This window comes from Acomys minous (genome assembly GCF_964271855.1).
Source record: "Acomys minous genome assembly, chromosome: 11".
Taxonomy (NCBI): Eukaryota; Metazoa; Chordata; class Mammalia; order Rodentia; family Muridae; genus Acomys; species Acomys minous.
The window spans coordinates 54,530,156-54,551,061 of NC_140492.1; the positions used below are offsets into that span (position 1 = coordinate 54,530,156).

The 20,906-nt window shown below is 41.7% G+C and overlaps 1 protein-coding gene across 4 annotated transcripts in view; it reads right to left on the reverse strand.

Annotated features, from left to right (window-relative positions):
* RABL3 (RAB, member of RAS oncogene family like 3) overlaps window positions 1-20,906 on the reverse strand; it is a 27,936-nt gene continuing 7,030 nt past the window's right edge. For 2 of the 4 annotated variants that reach the window (XM_084801104.1, XM_084801105.1), the window contains 6 exons: window positions 12,484-12,613; window positions 10,506-10,620; window positions 6,898-7,048; window positions 3,117-3,188; window positions 1,920-1,958; window positions 1-1,276 (listed from right to left, as the gene is read on the reverse strand). In XM_084801104.1, coding sequence (XP_084657230.1) covers window positions 1,211-1,276; window positions 1,920-1,958; window positions 3,117-3,188; window positions 6,898-7,048; window positions 10,506-10,620; window positions 12,484-12,613 — 573 coding nt within the window. In that variant the 3' untranslated portion in view covers window positions 1-1,210. Of the gene's footprint in view, window positions 1,277-1,919; window positions 1,959-3,116; window positions 3,189-6,897; window positions 7,049-10,505; window positions 10,621-12,483; window positions 12,614-16,835; window positions 17,089-20,906 lie in introns of those variants that run through there. The other 2 variants (XM_084801106.1, XM_084801107.1) reach the window with 2 other exon arrangements.

The window sequence follows — 20,906 nt, forward strand, 5'->3', positions numbered from 1 at the left end:
TTTATACTACTATTTTTTAATTTGGTGCAAAACCAGGGAGCAGAGAGCTGTAGTGGAGACAGAAGCATCTGGGTAATACAGTGTTGAACACAGCAGCCACTCAGTCTTTTTATTTTTTCCCCAACCAATTTTATAAACTAAGGAAAAACTGGGCTGAGAGAATTAAAGTGGCAAAAAAGATGGGCTAAAAATGATGAGCAATTTTGCAAACACATACATACCACCGCCAAAAAGCTGTGGAGTGATTATGAAGCCCTGGACACTGGTTCATCGTTAATGTGAATGCTTCATTCAGGAGCTTAGCTGACTTTCCCATACACACATTGTTAACATAAGAAGAATATTCATAGTTTAGTGTTCATCATATTAAGGGGCATTTCAAGAGTTGAATTTCCTTACCAAGAAAACAGCAACAGCAACAACAACAACAACAACAACAAAACCTAGAACAATAAACAACCAAATAGAAAAAACCAAACCAAACAAACCAACCACCAGAGAAGCGCTGTATCTCTTCCTGCCCTGGCGCAGGGCTCAGATTTCACCCAGTTTCCAAACAGAAAGCAGGAAGAGCGAGAGAGCTGTCCGTGTCTGCAAAACCTCTTTCCTGTCCTATTCTCCATGTATTATTAATTTGTATTTCTATTTAACACCAGCTATTAGTTCATCTCTGCCAGACACTAAGCCTTTTCCCAGGGGGAGGAGAGGAGATGGGGCTGCTATTCGTAGGCGCCCCTGTGTGTAATGAGGGTGGAGAAAATGAAATAACACCATTGGGCTTCTTTAAAACTGACAGCGACGGTTTGGGGTGGATAACTCAGGCCTGGTTAACATGACCCTCAAGAAGGCAAAACCACACAGATAGGTTTCTGGAGTGCTTCATTAAGCCTTCAGCAGCGAGTGTGGGGAAATTGCACAAGCAAGAGTCAGTTTTCTCTGCAGTCCTTGTCACACTTGTTTACTGCACTGGTTTGACAATATCTCATATTGTCTTGATGCTTTTACGTAAGTGACAAGCAGGACAGGAGGTGAGGAATACAGAACAGGGCACAGGAGGATAGTCCACATCGTTGCTTTCTTTTCCATTTCCGTAGGGTGAGGTAGCATTTTGAGATGTTGTTATCAGAGCCTGAGAAGTTGATAACCCGACACAGCAAGAGGAGAGCTGTGGAAAGGGCCGCAGCCCGCTCACGTAAAGCATGAGTGCAACTCAGTCATAATGGAAGTTCTTTAATGTTCCTCCTCCAAACCGCTTCCGATCAGAAAAGCCTGGGATCTGTAGGCAAGAAAGAATCCTGTTACGCCGGAGGCAGGAAGATGCAGATGCTAAAACTAAACTGTTCCCGGCCTCGGGTTCTTGTGCTCCAGCCGGTTGCTCACTGTGGAACCAGCTCCCTGGGCTTCCACTCAGAAACCCACATAATGACAGGTAATAAAGAAGAAGCTCCACAAACATGGAGAACAGGTGCCAACAAACAGGCGCAGCATCCTCTGGAGTCTGAAAAAGGATGGATCTCCTAAAATCACCAACTGGACTTTATATCAGTTGTCTGAACTATGGAAGACTCTAGACAAAAACTGTTGAAGACTGAAGTAAATTTTATCCTATCTTCTGCACTTTGGCTACGGTGCCACTTCGCCCCTGCATCCTTCTACACTTAGGCTACGGTGCCACCTCGCTCCTGCATCCTTCTACACTTAGGCTACGGTGTCATCCTTCTGCTACTGCAGACCCTCATTTTGCCTGTTTGGGCTTCTTCTTCTGTATTCAAGTGGACAAGAGAAAGTAAGTTGCCTGTGCCTAGAAAGAGCTTTTCCTAAATTAAAAACAAACAAACAAAAAACCTCTGGGGGGGGGGATGGGAACCTCTCTTTCAAAACTTGAGGAGCCATTTTACCAGGAAAAGATAGATACCAACCTGATTACCTTCCCTTAAAAAATATCTCTTCTCTATGACCTGCAAGAAACAAAGATTTTTGGGTTTAGCATATTTAACCTGGGAAAAGTGACGCGTTACAATGTTCAGTAATTCAACTATAGGAAATACTGCCAAATTAAAAGTCTATTGACATTAAAAGCTATGGACATTTAATACAATGAATTAAAAATCTGGTGCTGAGGCTTGAGAGGTGGCTCGACAGCTGAGCACTCGTAGCTTTTTGTGGGTGTCCAGCACCCACACTGGGCAGCCTACAACCATCCGCAAGCAGCTCCAGGGATCCCAGACCACCTTCTGGCTTCTGCAGGTACCTGCACACATGGGACAATCATGAAAACACAGACACAGACAGACAGACAGACAGACAGACAGACAGACACACACACACACACACACACACACACACACACTCTCTTTAAAATCTGGTGCTAATGAGATTGAAACCAATGCCTACTCATTCCACAAGGAAGGAGGGCTATACCAGCCCTGAGCAGGACATGGTGCCACTCTGTGACTGTGAGACTCTGTAATCAACTCCAGTCCTCAAGAAGCAGGAGGATCAGGAATTCAAGGCAAGCCTGGGTAATTCAGTGAGTTCCAGACCAGTCTGGCTTATGTAGTAAGACTTTGCCTTAAATGGAAACAAAACTCACAAATAAATAACACATAAAAACTAAATAGCACAGAATAACGTCCCAACAGGTTCCTAGAGTTTTCCAGAAATGAGACAACGCAAATCATTTGTTCCCTATGGGGGGGCTGCTATCCTCAAGATGATGTGCATGCAGCAGCGAGCAACATTTACACGGAAAGTATTAATAGCTGAGTGCATAAAGGGCTTTAACCTCTGCTCAGTGCCTTTTGGGAGACAGAGCAGTGAATAATTATACAAAACGCTAAAAAAATGGACAAGTATAAGTTGTTTTAAGGGGGGGCTCACATATCTTCTTCACAACCCTAACTGAATCCAATAGCCTTTACTCTTTGCTTAGAGGACGCTAGTGATGGAGTGAGTACGTCAGCAGGTCTTGAGCAATTATTCCAACAGATAAGAGAGATCAAAAGAGGTATTCAGGCTGTGGGGTTTTGGACAAAGTAACAAAAGGACACAGCACTCTACAAAGACTTTAAGCTATCATATGTTAAGTTTAAAAATAACTTAATTGAAGCCATTACCTTATCAAAAAATCTACTGAGCTTGACAGCATTGGAGGAGCCTGCAGCTGAGGACCGTGGGTTTGTACAATCCTGGAACACAAAGATGCACACAGAAAAGTCAGGAAGGAGGTTCCAGTGCATGCTTCCCTGTGATGCCTCTCTGTGCTAAATCACTGGAGCTCTCATAAAACACACAGCAATATTCAGATTATGATGTGTGAACAGAAGGCATGAAAGTAAAGCCATTTCATCCTTGCCATTTGAGCGACGTTGGAAGATATGGAGTCAACGCACCCACAGAATTATTAGCAGTTTGTTAGCAAAACCAAGGGACTGATCAGGAGTCACACAAACAGGACACACTTATTTAAGACCAGGAACTAAGTGTTCAAGTATTTAAGTACTATGTGGTTTGCATAATAGTTGGAAGATAAAAATAAGATTTAGGCAAAGTAAGATTTAGTTAAAGAACAAATAGCTGCTAAGGATTTCTCCATTTCTTCATATACCACAGACACACTTGTTTTGATAATAATAATAATAATCAAGAGATATGTTGTTATTATTTAGTATGATTCTTTACTTAGGAAAGCACATAGCTCAGAGGAGGTGGCACAATCTGGGACACTAAGTCACCACAACGGCTTGTGACTGCCATTGCTACATCATCTTTGCGTGTCACCAGTGCTGGCCTTCTCAGGAGATGGAGTTGGCTTTGATGTTTACCTCAAATGCCATCAAGTCCAAACTGTGCAGACACCATTCAGGCTCTCTGGGGAAGATAAATGTCTTGTATGCACCTGTGGGCTGTCTGTGCCCCTTGAGGAATTTCTGAGGTGACTCTTGCTGTATTTAGTAATGCTGATTGGTAACAGCCAGGCCCACAGATTTCCTTCTAATACATTTAGAAACAACTTCTTGTTTTGTTCAGACGCAGCATTTCAAGGATCACACATTAAACAACGGCCAGAAACGACAATAGCTCCCTATCCCCCACCCTACACGGGGACGGGGAGGAGGGGAAGCTGACTGGCTGTAATTACAATAGTTTCCAAAGATCATAAACTACTAGGGAAAGCAGGAACCCTGGAAGCCGGTAATCTCTGTGTTCAAATGCCTGTGCCAACACTTCAGCTTGTGTAACCTGCTTAAGTCATCATGGCTCTAACATTGGCCTTACGCATTGGTGAAATGGGGATGACTCCACTCAGAGTTCTGTGAAATTCAAAGAGGTACTGCATGCCAGTCACGTAGCAGACACTGGAACATCAGTTCTCTTCCTCATTGTAAGAAAATGCTATCAGATTGAATTTTTAAGTATAAAAATATTCACTATAAACATAAGGATTAAGTACCCTGGCACATCACTGTGCACACTGCTGTATTTGCAGTGATGTTTGGATGTTTGGATACATGTCTGCACTTGTTCAGACAGACAAGAAATCAGCCTTAGACCTAAAAACTAGATGTTTTTGTAAAATGGGAATTGATCACCTCATCATTAGAATGTTAAATAACGACTGAGTTAAAATTACTAAATTAAAAAAGAAAACTAAATCAAACAGTGAACAAATAAGTTCCCATCTCCCCCATAAAAATTAACTGCTGGGCTCCAAGATTCAAGTTGAGCAGGAAATCTGAAAGTGGATGTCATTTTAGGATGACAGTGTGGGAGCTGAAGGAGGCACCTGCCATCCATCACGGCTGAGGGAAAGCCTGAGAGGTAGCAGCTCTGGATAGCCTGTCTGGATGTGGAAAATCACTGAATAGACACGCGTGGGAAAGTACTGCACACGCTAACCGTAGCCTAGGTGCATTCAAGTAACTTGCACTTACATAGACAGAAACATGTAATATACGCATGTTAGGTTTAAGTAAATTCACACAAGCAAGAGTGAGCTAGCACTAATGTATAGGACTCGGACTAGCCTCAGTCTGAAGTTTTATATTTACTTGTTGACTATTTTAAATTCCCGTGATCACTGTAGTTTTGTGCATCCTCATTACCCACTTCTATCGTTGTTTCTACTGAGCTCTTGAAGGCTACACTGACAAACCAAACACATGTTGTATGTAAACTCTTGGGAGATTCTCAGTGCTTAAGTCCTACTGTTTATCTTTTGGTTTAGCTAACAACTGAAGTTGCCCTAGCCTCTGTAAGCTCAGGAGGAGTAGTATGTGTCTAGCTGGTTGTCACAGACACCAGTAGGCACTAGACAAAGATACACTTAGAAACATGCTAAAGTTACTACTGGAACTAATTATGTGTATTTAATGGCAAATTACCCTTTGAAAACAATGTGCAAATAAAGTAACACCAGCATTAATTCTACAGAGATAACATATTTATATAAGCTTTATGGTAGGAACCCTCTGGAATACTATGGTCCAACACTGACTACCCAGGGTGTTTACATTGAGCATTCCACGGTGACAGCTGCAAAAAGGAGACACATTCCACTGTACAGTAAAACATAAAAAAACAATGATGGCAGGCAGAGGCTGAGTCAGACATGGGGGTAGAGGCAGTGTTTATAGATGTTGATTCATCAAGCAAAAAAATAATCAGACTCACTAGAATAGTCCAAAATAAAAGTACTGGCAGAGGCTGTAAGACAGTGATAAAGTATTTTCCTCATGTATTAGGCCCAGCAGCACATTAAAAAAAAACAAACAAACCAAAAAACAAGTAATTAACAGAGTACTGGTGCCCCTGCCAACATTATGAACACAAAGCTTTAACTTGAAGAATAGTCATTTAAAAAAGTTCATAGGTGATATTTCTTATATAAATATGCAGGGAGCTTTGGGTAACTTGGAATAGATGATTTCAAACATTTTACACTGCCAACATTTTACATTTTAGTTGAAGGATAATCAAGTGGGAAACAGGCTTAACTGTACAACCCAGGCTCTTCAGTTGGAACACTTTATTTGGCTGTGATGACATGCCTCTCTGCCTTCATCTTTAAGATGGAGGTAAGAGTGCCTACGTTCAAAGGTTGCTGAGAAGATGGTGCGTGGGACGTGGCCATCGGTACTGTTGACAACCGGCACTGCACAGCTGGAGTGACGTGTGCTCACGGTGTGGCAATCCTGCTTGTGAATGATGATAACATCCTATCTCTGAGGCTGCGGGCGAGGACTTCTTTGGGTGACGTGACCTGTTTTTATGAGCTGTGTCCTAGCCTCACTAGCCCCGTTGTTCTAACTAAACCAGCCATCACAGAGAGGTCCATGTGCAGAACTGATCAGTCCTTTTGATGCTCTCCTCGTTTACAGTTTGTAATCTGCTCATATCTGTGTGTGCCCTTCAAGCTAAACTGTGTTGTAAGAAATCAATAGGCTCTTTCTTTCTATTTATTTTATAAGTAAGTAAGGGTCTCTCTGTGTAGCCCTGGCTGTCCTGTAAATCACTCTGTAGACCAGGCTAGCCTCAAACTCAGAGATCCACCTACCTCTGCTTCCAAAGTGCTGTGACTAAGAGTTTTTTTTCCTTTTAAAAATAACAACAATAACCAATGTATAGTATCACCTTAATTGATATGGTTATTTTGAATTTGGTATCCTTTTAAAGTTTTCTCGAAAAAGAGTCTATGAATTGTTCTATTCATAGACTATAGTCTGAGGGTTCCAATAGCTCAGTGTGCAAGTTCACAGTGAAAGAGAACCTCATGTGACAGGCCAGGTACGCTGACTTTGATCTGTTTTGTATTTGGATTGGTGAGCCTCTGCTTTGAGAGTATAAAGCTTCTTTGGCTGGGATATAACGCAGACACACATCAGTGAGAATACATACCAAGTTAATCTCTTCAGCATTGAAGTCCTCAGCCAAGAAAGCAGTTCTAATTAAAACTTCATGGCGCTTGGCTTCATGGATCTGGTCCAGTTTAGTCCCTATTACCAACAGTGGGATTTGGTTATCAGCAAACTGTTCTCGGTCATAATCCCTGTGATAAATAACCGTGAAGAGGTGAATAGAATTTACCTTTCCAATGCAGATGTGTAATATGTAAATCCAAGATGCTTACACAATTTTAGTGATAATTAACTGATTGCTGCTCATCATCACCTATAAATCGTTTTTTTCTCCTAATTTCTTCCACGTACCTATTCATTATCAACCCATCATCTAGTGAGATCCCAGCTACTCATCTTGTTATTCAAAGTCTGTTCCTGTGTGTCTTCATAACTGATAACTCGGGTCATTGAGGGCCTACCAAATACACCGTGAACATGTGACTTCACTGTCCACAATGCACTGTCTTCAACAAGTAGCAGCTTTAAAATTTTTCAGTGTAAAAGCAGGAAGTGGATTTAAAGCTCAGTGTATGGAAAGCCCAGGAGCCTAGCATGCAATGTAGGCACTTCACAAGGTCTCTAACTTGCGTATGTATTACCAAGCTATGAGCAGTTAAAAGGCAAGAAACTGAGTTCCAAATCATCATCCTAACATGACAGCCATGAGACAGGATCGACCGTCAGATGCTCTCAGGGTTAGAAGGGGTCTGTTAATTCATTTTCTTTCCAGTTCCACCCAAAGGATAGAGTAGCAATACACATGAGAGTTCTCATTACCGAAAGGAACATAAGGTCCATTGTTGTTAATTAATTGAAACTCTATTTGCCTATCAGAAGCAAAGTAGATCTGGATTTCTGACACATTATAAGTTCAATTGGCAGCAGTCAGCAAAATCTGCTTTTGAGCAATCAATACTGTATAATCCAGTCAATAACCCACTTGCACGCAGCTACTTTTTGGTCTGAGTACTTTTCTTTCTTTCCGAGTAATCTAAACTGGGATAGGAGGAGAGGGTTACATACCCCATCTCTCCGCCCTCCACGATGATCTTGCAGAGCCTCGGCAACCCTTCCATCTCAGAACACAGCTGTTTTGAACTATGTAACCCCTCTCATACAAATATCACCATCTGTTTTATCTGCATTGAAGCCAATAACAGCTCAAGTCCAAGGTCCTGAACCAGCATCTTCCTGCCTACACACTCCTGACTTAGGAGACATGGTTTGGACTGAAATTTGAATTACTAGAGAATGAGATTTTTCAGGATTATTTCTTTTTCTTATATTCACAAATTCTCTCATGGAGTTTTGTGTTTTCTATCGAATACCATCTTTGACACACATGCTCTCTGCTATTTAAATTCTTATATAATCTCCCATAGACTACTGTGTAAGTATATCTATGCTGCACTCTCATTTTTCTTTTTAGCGTTTCATTTTTTAAAAATTATATTCATTGAACCACAAATCTATACAATGATTCACCACTTAAATATTAATTTTAAAGAAAATTATACCACATTGACTTTGGTTTTCCTTATCACCTTTTTTCATAAAAGCCATACACACATGTGACATTAGATCTTGAAATCATTTTAAAATCATTATGTGAAAAACCGATGAAGAATTTTATTATAGACAGACATAGCTAATAATCCCATAAAGTAAAAAAAGGATTATTTTATATGCACAATAACCCTTTCAGAAACAAAAGCAAAAACTGTTCATCTTTTCAATACTATAACTGAAAATAAGATTTAAGATTCAAGGAATAAACTTACAAGATACAATAGCGCTTTCGATTTGCTGTTGCATTCTTTAAAGTGGTGCTAAGGATTGATCCTAGGGCCTCATGCACGCTAGGGCAACGCTCTACCGAGCTACAGCTACAGCCCTTTTCATGGGCTCTGTATGCACACACAAGCACGCACCATTCCCCTCTCCCTTACACATCATAAGGCCTTGTTTTAATCCTTTGTAAATCCCTCTAGTTCTTACACAGAAGCACTCCTGATTTTTTTCTCATTTAGCAAAGTCCTGATGCTTTCTCAAATAGGTAAGCAGAGTACTCCAGTATATGCTAGACCATTATTTATTTAACGAATTTTCTTTCAGACCTCAGAGTTGCTTCCAGATCTTTTGCTGTTACAAATAATGCAGCAAAGAAGCACCCGTGCACTACTGTCTAATACGTGTGCAGGTGCACCTCACGGACAAACGGAAGTTGCAGTGTCAAAATGCAGCTCAGTTACGCATCTGTAATTGTTACTGCCACCTTTAATTCCTTAACACTGATGCAGATATAGTCTGGTATAAACAGTCTCCTACTTGTGGCTTAAGAATAAATTTCTTGAGTAGTAAAAAAAAGAAAATCAATGAAACTAAAAAAAATTTTGAAAAGACTAGAAAACCATCAAACTAGTAGCAGGTATAAAGGGAAACAAAAGAAAACACAATGAAAAAACACAGATATTGCAGACTACAAAAAGATAATGAATAGTATTAACAACCTTGCTCACAGATGATCAGTAACTTAAAGGAACTTCATGACTCCTTTGAGCTCAAGTTAGCCAAGTCCACTTGAGACAAAACAAAGTACATGTACCATCCATTAACTATTTAAAAAAAAATTGAATCTGAAGGTGAAAACCTTTCCAAATGAAATAGCCAAAGTCTCATTGGTAAATTCAATTATCCAAAGAAGAAATAACATCAAATAAATACAATATTTCCCCCAAAATAGGAAAGGAAGAAGCATTGAGTTTAACATTATTCTCAAATCAAATAGGCCAAAGACACTATAAGAACAGAAAGTGTAACCAATATTACACGTGAACACAGAACAAAAAAACTGGAAGAAAACATTAAATCAAGCCCAGCAACATATACAATGAAAGAAGGAACACACTGTGACCATGGAATGACAGGGTGGCTCATATCTAAACTCAGACAAACTCTACCAAACTAGCACTGTGTAGAAGAAATCTGATGATCATAAATACACACACACACACACACACACACACACCCCTTCATTACTTTTCGGTTACTGTGACCAAGTACCTGACAGGAGGAAAAACTTTTGTGTTGGCTCACAGTTTCAAAGGGAGTGGACACACAGATCCACAGGACGGAGTACAGAGGCTGACCTGTACAAATATGGTCAACTGACTTTGTCAGAGACGAAGGCAACTCAATGGAGACAGAATAGTCTTTTCAACAAAGGATGTGGGGACAAGTGAACATTCAAATTTAAAATTAAGCCCAAATCACACTTATATAAAAGTAAAGCAGACTATAAATCTAATATAAATCCCATATTATAAAACATATAGAAGAAACACAGGAGAAAATCTGTATGATCTGAGATTAAGCAAAGAGTTCTTAGATGTGATACCAAGAGCAAAATCCAGAGTAGAAAAACTAAGTAATTAGGTTTCATCAAAATAAAAACCACCGCCATGAAAGATGCCAGTCAAATAATGGAAAGACCCTGTAGAGGCTAAAACAGAACTAATCACACTTCTTACAAAGGATAATTTGTGAAGCACATTCCCAGGATTGCAATCACACTTAAAACCAACTGTAGAGTAATTCCGGGCTTACCCATTTGTCACCAGGACTCCAGTTGGAACCGAATCCCTATTGAGAACTTCCAGTGACCAGCGGTATAAGTTTTGAGATGACTTCTTATTTGTTAAGTCGTGTACTAAAATAATGCCTGAAATAATCAGGTAACATGATGTCAGTACCCATCAGTCCCTCTTACTTTACAGTCAACTAAGGCAAGTAAGTACAGATCAGAAGTGGCTTAGTGATCTAGAATTCAACTATGGCAACACAAGCAGACATGAATTTCAAAATGTCCTTTACAAACACAAATAACTAACTAGAAAGTGTTGCCACTAATATACTAATATACTTAAATTTTTTTTTCCTTCCAAAGGCTTACAGAATGTCATGAAATATTCAGATAGCATTTTTACTCTTCATCCCGCAGCCCCGGAGTGCCTACTTCAGGCTTGGAACTGCTTATCGAGGCACTTTACCAATAAAGAACATTATTTATTAACAGATTACATTATTCAAAAGTCACATTGCTTCTGGACTGGTAAAATACATTAAAACGGCTCACTTTAGTTTTTTTTATAACTGTTATTTTTCCTTAAAAAGACAAAAACAAAAACAAAAAAAGCCGGGAGCGATAGCAGACAAAGTAGGTAATTATTATAATAAAATGGAGCTAAAAGAAAAACTTCAACGCCTGTTGGAATTTAGAACATCATCTCGAAATACCTGAACCATAGACTTTCAAATTCTTTTTAAAATTAAAACAATTTTTAAAGAATCTCATGAGTATAACACTTACATAATCTCACCGTTCCTGCCCTCCCCTCCAACTTTTCCTGTGCCCCTCCCCCCGCCATTCCCTCTCAGGTTCATGGCCCTTCTTCAGGTACTGCTGCATATATTTGCACTTGGAATCCAGCCTGCGGAGTCTACTGGTGTTGCTTGGGTGTGTACATGCTTAGGGCTGCGCACGTGAAGCTGAACAACCTATCAGCGAACCATCCCTGGAGAAGACTGGGTCTCTTTCAGCGGCCATTAACTGCCTTGTCGCTTTTCAGCTAGGGCTGGGGCCTTGTGAGATGTATTCTGTCCACAGTGGCAAGTTACCTGATGTCGCTGTGCAGGGCTTGTTTAGGTGAATATATTTTTGAGGTAGCAAGAATCTGCAGTCAAGTGTTCTGACAGTAAAAGATGGTAGGAATGCAGTAGAATAAGATCTCACAGGGCAAAAGAACGAGAGGCTCTCACGCAGGCTAACTAGTAGATGGGTAATAAACACCTTTAATGTTATCTCTTGAACATCTTTAGGGAAGGCTTTTGAGTGCTTAAGGGTGTTTGAACATCCTTTTAAAATTCTTTTTTCATTTATGCTGAAGTGATGTTTTATAGAACATGAGCTAGAAAAGTTAAGACTATACTCTAATGAGACTATATTCTAATTTAAGGAGCCAGAGACACTTCTTGGGCTTTCTGCTGAGACCAGCAGGCCAGGTGGTCAGAGTGGGGAGAAGGAGAGGGAACTTACTTCCAGGTGTGTTTCATTTTGGGGTGCTTTCAGAGGCCGGGGAACTACTAAGGGGCCATGAGGAGGCGGCTAAAGGAGGTGAGAGAGAATGGGCTGGTATTAAGGGTTAAAGAGAATAATGGGACAGGGAGGGCTAAGCTTGGGTTGGAGTGGAAGAGCAGGGTTGAGGCAGGAGTACGGAGAGGGATGACTATCACTAAAGATCTCTGGAAAGGATACATGGGTACCCACTACTGTTGAGCTTCTAAGATGCCTATATATTACACACACATACCTAAGGAATAAAACGAAGGGACCTTGTAGCAAGGCGACAAGTCCCTGGCTAGACACCAGGGGCTAACAAGATAGAATGTGAAATACACATCCAAACCAAGAGTTGAAAGCGCATCAGGGCTCTCACAATAAGATTAGCCCGGCATGTCATGGCACTTCATATCAAACGATCAATACTTCTAGGTCACTAAGACAGGAGAAATGAAAATCTTTTACCATTTACAGAGTTGTAGAACACTGCTCGTGTGCTTTTCACACTGCTGGCACTGCCCACAGAGCCTCCGATGTCCCAGAGTTCTATATAGTAGGTCTTCTCTTCAGGGGTTCCTTCTTTGTAGTCATGAACCTAATAGATGAATTAAAATAATTATTAAAGCCGTTGAGCACTGTGGTGAGCGCCCTCTCCCAGTGTAGAGCAACGCCTGCCTACCAGCATCCTGCTGGGACTGAGTCACCTCTGTCTGTCCTTCCTCTCTTTACTACTCCAACTCACCCCATGCTTAACAAGAACATCTTTTTACAAGTCCCCTCCTACTTCCCAGCACAGCACAGGTCCCACGACCCATCCTGACGCTTCCCATCATGCTCCACCTCCCTCACCATGGCATCCATCTGACAAAACTCCAGTCTTGGCAACAGCCTCTTCTTCCTCTATTCTGAACCCGAAATGCAGCTTCCTGAATGCAGAGCTCAGAAAACTACATGCTGGCAGACTGAATGCAAGTGTGCCGGAGTCATCCTTTATCAGTTCTGCTGCCCACTTTCCTTTCTCTGATAATAATTTCATACCTTCTTATTCCTTTTGAAATTTCCAGTATCTCTTTTCTGGACCAAGTAATAAAAAAAAAAAACAAAAAACTTCCTCCACCCGCTCTTTCTACCTCCCTGGCTGTACGTCCATAGGATCACTTTCCTCTTGTTGTTACCTTGGGCTGCCTGGGCCTCTCGGGCTAAATTTGGCTCCTCTGTGCTGTGAATCCCCTTCCATTTCATCACGCATAGATGCAGTTACACCAGTTATCCCCAATTTCTAGCACGGCGTTTCCTCCTCTGCAGGACCATTCTCGGCTTGTCTTCCCACTACTACCGGGCTGTTTCTCTGTTCATTTTCACAGAAAAGACCCCTCCAAAGTGATCTATCTCCAGCTCTATTTTGTCCTCACTTTTTTCACTGTAAATGTGTTTTTGAGAATACACGAGTAGCATATTTACAACATTTCCATCCTTCCCTCTCCTCTTCTGCAATTCCTACTGTGTCCGTCCCCAACTCCTTCTCCAAATCATGACCTCAGTTGCATGTGCGCGCGCGAGCGTACATACAGCCCACTGAGTCAGTCTACTGTTCCTGTATGCAGATTTGTTTAGAGCTGCCCACTTGGCATTGCCTATCCCACCAGGGATTCTCCCTTTCTTAGCAGTCATCCAGGGGTGGGACCTTGTCCAACTTCCTCCATCGACACTGGCATGCCAACTGGTAGTAAAATGTAGGTCTTATTTAGGTATAATTACTGTTGAGATTTCATGGATGTAGTTTATGATTTTTTCATACATGTGTATATAATAACTATTATTATTTGAGAGGCACATACCATGATGTACATGTGGCGGTCAGGGCACAACTTGTGCGCGTCAGTTCTCTGCTTCTACGGGGTGGGTGCCAGAGATCAGACTCAGGTGATCAGGCTCAGCAGAAAGCACCTTTACATGCTGGGCAATCTTACTGGCCCTCACATTCTCTTTTTCAAATATTTGTTTATTTTTATTTTACGTGCCTAAGTGTTTTGCCTCTGTGTATGTATATGTGTCATGCACATTCCGGGTACCCAGAGAGGTCAGAAAAGAGAGAGAGAGAGAGAGAGAGAGAGAGAGAGAGAGAGAGAGAGAGAGAGAGAGATAGATATCACTGATATCTTCCCAATAACTTGGGTCAAAAATTTAGGAGTGATTGACTCCTTCACAGTTGCCCATCTGGTCCATCCACAAATTCTGTTCCTTTGATCTTAAAAATATGCCCAGGCTTTAATCTGTCACCATCTCAACTCTTACCATTTAGGTCGATGCCTCTGTTTACTCCTTTGCCTGGACTAACTAACATATGGTCCTGTAGCCAGTTCCCTACTAGAAGCATTTCCCACATAATAGAGGGATTATTTTAAATCCAAATGAGATCATCTTTACCTTCTGCCCAAACCATCTAACGGCTTTCTCATTCATAATACATTTCAAGGTCTTTGTTTATCCCCCATGACCTAGGCTTTCATTGCCTATTTAACTACTCAAATATTTGCTATTTAGGAACACATTCTGACATACAATAACCAGATATATGATGGTTCAAGGGTTGATACCAGACTTTTCTAAGGAACTTAAAAATAAATATATAGAGCCAGGTGAGTTGTACTCACTTGTAATCTCTAAAGATATTGAGGCACTAAAGTTTTTTTTTTGTTGTTTGTTTGTTTGTTTGTTTTTGAGACAGGGCCTTGCCTGTCCTGGACTCACTTTGTAGATCACGCTGGCCTCGAACTCACAGTGATCCACCTGCCTCCGCCTCCTTAGTACTGGGATTAAAGGCATGCATCATCATGCCCGGCCCGGCACTAAACATATTGATGTAGGAGGATCATGCACTTGAAGTCGGCCTTGTCTGTACTGTGGGACCGTTAGTCACCACACCTCAGTATTCTCTTCTTCCCCCAAATGAAAAATACGCATGGCAAACCAGCAGAACCAGGTTCTTAGGGGTGAGGCCTAGGAATCTAAATCTCCAAATGATTCTGCTGTAACTGTGCTGGAGATCTGCTGGTTCTACAGAAGGGAACTCTGCTGGTGCCAGGCTTATACACAGATTGCCATGAACCAGCCCTCATGTCGCCGAGCCTCTGACACACTATGTGTCTCTAAAACATCTACTGGCTTTAAAAAAAATGATGAAAAAGACAATGCAACTGTTAAAAAGATGTCACAAAATCCACTAACCCTCATGTATTACGCTCCAAAAAGTGCTTTGTATTTTGCTGTATTCATTTGTTTAGCTCTAAAGCCTTTTGCCAGGAAACCAGTTTTTGTTTTTGTTTTTTGTTTTTTTTTTTTTAAAGATGGTTTCTCTGTGTGGCTCTGGCTTGTCCTGGACTCGCTTTATAGACCACACAGGCCTCAAACTCACAGAGATCCACCAGCCTCTGCCTCCCTGGGTGCTGGGATGCGCCACTGCGCCTGGCTCAGGAAAACATTTAAATACATGTGTGGCACTAGATAGTCACACTGACATTAAGAAGATAAAACAAAGACAACAAGATAGAAAATGATACCAGCAAGTTACAGACACTGAACCTTCTTTTAGAGAATGGAAATTAACATTGTATACTGCAACAAAAAGTACTGCTATTTTGCTATGCTACATGACATAAGTAACTGATATCACGTGACTATGCCAAACCACCAAAATAAAAAAGGCTACCCTACATGAGATTTGTTAAGAACCCGTGGAAATAGATGTCCTATTTTATAAAGACTCTAAGCAAAACTATTTAAATAGGGAGAAAGCGATCTGTTATGAACAAGCTTCGCCTCTTCCACAAACCCCTCCTGATCTTGCTTTTCTCTCAAACGCAAGTCAGGGCATGGTAGGTCTTCTTTCTACATGTTTCTATAACTCTCTACTTTGGTATCATCTCACTGTCTGCACTGTCTTAGCGAACACCCAGCATCTCCTTTATCACATTCTGTGCCTGAGAGAGCAGGGGTCAAGTACCATTCATCTTCAAATCCCTAGAAAATAGTGCGACCCCTAAAACATGTTTTTCAAATATATTTATAGTACGTTATCCTTCAATGTTTTATTATATTTAGTTTACTTATATATTTCTCTTTTTCTTAGGTAGAGCTATGAGATGAAGTAAATCAGAGTAAGAACTTTGTAAAAACAAAAACAAAAAACAAAAAAACAAAACAGAGGCTCCTGGGCCATCCCTGAAGCTTCTCAGACAGGATCAAAAGCCTGTATTTTTGTAGTACAACTCCTACAAATCATGCTCTGCAGCCTTGCGATGCCTGTTAGCCAGCACACTCTGCGTACACATACCCGTAAGCCACTGTGATGACGCATCTATACTTTCCTCTACCAGGGAATACCTTCTCAATCCAAAGTTTTTCAAATTTCCTTCTAGAATTAGAAGAAAAGCTATTTTTCTTCCTTCCCAACTTGCTGAATTAATACTCAAAAAATGAATCCATATGCAATGAGTCCTAAGAATGTAAAGTATTGTTTACAAGAAAGTTAACACTATACTAAGCAAGGCTCTTGACACAGTCTGTGGCATCGGTTACTATATTAAGAGTCTGTTATACCTAATGGGAAGAAGTAGTTATTTGATTTGCTTTTGTTGTTTGCTTTTAAATTTAGATCAAGTCACCAAGGATCTGGGAGTTAAAGACAATCAGGGCTTCATGGCAATGTAGACCAGCTTTCTCAATAGGAAGCAGGAATATATTTGTGAATCATCGAACGGAGAACAGAAACCCTTCCCAGTTGTGCGTCCCTCTTATGTTCCTACTGAGCAACACACCTTGGTGACATGTGGGCTCATTTCACTTCAGTACGCCAGTGGAACTTTTTTTTCCTCTTCAATTCTTGTTCAATTAATTTTAAATGATAGCAAAGACAGTGCTGGAAGATGTTGGGCAGTACAGTCAGCCCCGTGGTTCTCTCCGATTAGGGCAGCTCTCTCCACCCCTTTGTCTAGGAGGAGTGTATCAGCAAAGTCTCGCTTCATCAGACTTAGCCTTCTTGGTCCTCCAGTGTCAGGGGAACTTTTAAAAGGAAATAAAGTCCATAAACATAATACACAGCGAAAAGGAAAAGACCCTAACAAGTTCAAATCAGTAAGTGTAGAGTTCCTTCTACAAAGAAAGGGACAGTAGGGAGACTTAGGAGAGAGTTGGAAGAAAGAGACAGGCGGGAAAAACAGTAACTAAGAGATGCGACAAGCCAGGCGTGGTGGCGCACGCCTTTAATCCCAGCACTCGGGAGGCCGAGGCAGGCGGATCTCTGTGAGTTTGAGGCCAGCCTGGTCTACAAAGCGAGTCCAGGACAGCCAAGGCTACACAGAGAAACCTTGTCTTGAAAAAACCAACCAACCAACAACCAACAACCAAAGAGATGCGACAGGTGTCCTGGGCATTTGAATTAATGTCATTGCTTTTTTGCTAGTGACTTCTCACTTGCCTTCGGTCAAGCTCATTTACTCTTTAAAAAAGCTCTTCCCCTATACCCTACACCCATTCTCTCCTTAAAAAACAAACTTCTAACCTGCATAAAAGACTGATTTAAACCTGTGCTGCCCAGTCACTCCATTTGGTTTGGCCACTAATATCACTCAACCAAAGGTTAGTGCTAACTTCACTAAAACCCAATGTCTGTTTTTCTTTTCCACCTCATATCTCAGGCACTTTATGGCAAAGCCCAGCCCCCCCAGGAACTCGCCGGCGTTTGCTCTGTGGTAGCTCATCCTTTTGCCTCCACTCTGACGCTCCTTGGAACTGCAACTCTTTAAACATTCCCTCCTCCGCCCCCCGCCCCCTCCACGTTTCCCTTTTTGCCTTTAATTCTTTTCTAACTCATGGCTGTGTGGTTTAGGGTGATCTCTGTTCACATGACTGCAAACGTTAGCGCCTCGTTACTAAAGGCTTCTGGTGAAGTTCAGTTAGACAGCCGTGTTTAGAACTGAGTTTCTTATGATTTCCTTCTCTTTTTCTCCACTGGAGCCCCTGGGAGGAGGGGCAGGTCTGTCTATGTGTAACCCAGGCTACCCCGGCAGCCCCTGGGAGGAGGGGCAGGTCGGCCTTTGCGGTAACCCAGGCTACCCTGGCAGCCCCTGGAGGAGGGGCAGGTCTGTCTATGCGTAACCCAGGCTACTGGGCAGCAGCAGCTGGTAGAATCCCCCATTTCCACGTGCAGCTCACTTTTAAACTGCTACCACCTTGCGTGGCCAGGGCTAACTGCTAGCCACAGATACCTACTAAAGCTCACTCAGCCGCTGAGCTAATTTTTTCTTTTAATAAACTCAAATTGGTTGCCAGGTGAAACTAGCTGTTACCAGACTGCGCACCATCAGAGTGCTCGTTCCCTCCCGTTGTTCTGGAAGAAGAGGCAGTAGCAGCGTGACTAAGAGCCCCTGGCTTCTGAGTTAGGCTGTCTGCACCTCAATTCCAGTTCTGCCGCCTGCTAGCAACATGATCCTGACAAAATCACACAGCACCTCTGTGCCTCGACTGCCTCCGGTGCTGAAGCGCACCACCAACACCCACCTCACAGAGCTGTTGTGGGGAATCACTGAATTATTGTGTACATGGGGTCCTAGCCAGAGCAAGCACTAAAGAAGCATTAGCCGTGCTTACTATTGTCACTTTAAAGGCCACTATATCCAGACCTTATCCTTCCAAGTAAATCCACTTCATATCCCTAGTGAGGATAAAAACGATGCCCTTTTATTTTTCCCCAGTGCCTGCGCATTGTTTCGTTACCCAAAGAGAAATTCAATAAGTATTGATTGCATGCAATGTACAAGTTGGAGAGTTAGAATCCCATTAAAGTGAACTAGAAATGACAAATCAATTTCCTTATTTATAATCTGTGAAAAGATTAGGCTCTAACACCGTGTTGTCATTATTAGGAGTAGCCATGCGCTCATCAGTCCATTAGCTTTAGGGTAACAAAGTCAGAAGCCAGGAGTGAAGAATACCACAAAATAAAACTCCCTACTCAATTCAGTTATGGGCCTCTGCACAGAATAAATGGATCCAGAATGTTATAATTACTGAGTAAATTCATTAACTTCAGGCAGGGCTTGAAACAGTCACATTATCACCTCCGTGAGCTCTATTTTTAGTTGGTTCTTACCATGTCTAAAATGAGCTTCAACAGCGCACCTGTGTCCAAAAGGTCTGTAGAGAAGGCGCTCAGGTGTCCACGTCAGTACTAGAGCTCTCCCCCTCGCAGGCTCCCTAACACAGACACCGTGGCTGTGCTCCCAAAGCTGCTTCAGAGGTCAGTGCTCCCCTGAGACATGCTTTAATCATTTTGCTATAGGGAACAACCGCTCCTTTGATTATAATAGTAGTGATTTGTGTTTCTATGACAACTGTAGATTATACTTTCAAAATGCCCTTTGCTTATGTTACCACTTCAGAAACACAGCCTTGTCGGGGAAGGCAGACAGAGCTCACGAGCGAGCAGCAGTACTAGCTAGGCCCCTTTCGGCCCCGCTGAGCTTCAAGAACACAATGATCAGCTAGCCACATGGTCCCAATGAGCTCAGAGATCTTAGAACTATGTAGTGGACTAAAACCAAGACTAAACGAGACAAAACAAAACAGGACAACAGAACCTCTATGGCCCAGCATGCCCTTAAAGGAACTCTGAACTTGGTAATGTCCCCAAGCAAAGCTTTCTCAGGGAACTGCTGTTTCTTGAGTAAGTCAGAGCTCTGGGAAGGAGCTGGTACGGCTGGTGTGCTCTCCAGGACTTGCACAAAAGCCCTGGCTGCAGAGATCAACAGGCCTCCTTCACATCGAGGGCCCTGCAGAGACAGACTGTTCTGGAATCTTTACTGCCAGTTGCATTGTTTTCCTCATTGAACACACCTGGGGCGGGGCTTTGTTGGAACTCTTTCACTCTTGTCCTCAAACTGCTTATTAGTCAACCTCAATTTTATCTCCTTCCTCCAAGAATTTCTACTTTTCCTCCTGGAGTCTTCTTACTCTGTGATTGCAACAATCCTGTTCCCTCTTAGCCTCAGTTTTTGTATGAACAGTAACTATCTCTATCCAGAAGAAACAGCTTTGTGTGCCCTCTTAGATGCTGTTTATTCTTAAACGCTCTATTTTTGTGTTGAAAAACAGGGAATACTTTGCTTATCCCCAAAGCTCCTCTCGGTTAATTACTTTACCACTACCTGAGAAACCCGTGCTCGTTGAACTCTGGAGTGTCATTTATATTCCTAACAGTTGTCCGTGAGCATTCAGACCACCTCTACATTCATCTGGAAAACTTATTCAGCATCCCATTTATCTCTAGTTAAAACGCCGTAGATATTTCATAAAATGCAGATTCCTGGGTGCCACGCATATCTATCTCTAAATAAGAATACCTGGAGCAAGACCCATACACCAAGTTAAAGGACGGGAATCTATCAGACTGATAATTAAAATAAAATTTGTCTATATCCTACTTACCAAGAGACACACTGGAAGGACAGGACATGTGAAGAGTTAGGCGGAAAATGGAATTAGAGACACATACAGAAACACTAAGAATAATTAGTTTAAACCATTTCAGGATCGGAGAAGATAAACCTCATGACACAAAACATCACCAGACAGAAAAGCAATAAAGCATTAAATCCAGGGGCTTGTCAGACTGCCCAGTGTGCTTGCTGAACTGGTCTGAAAGCCTGAGTTCAAGTCCCAGAAATCCTTCAGGCAATTTAAGCAATATCAAACTAGTATATAATCTTAAAACAGGCAGAATTAAACATCAACAACAAAAACAAAAATAGTTTAGGATTATACCATATATTCCTTATAAATGATGAAGTGGATGAGGAAAAGCAATCCAGCGGGGACAAACAAAATGTTCA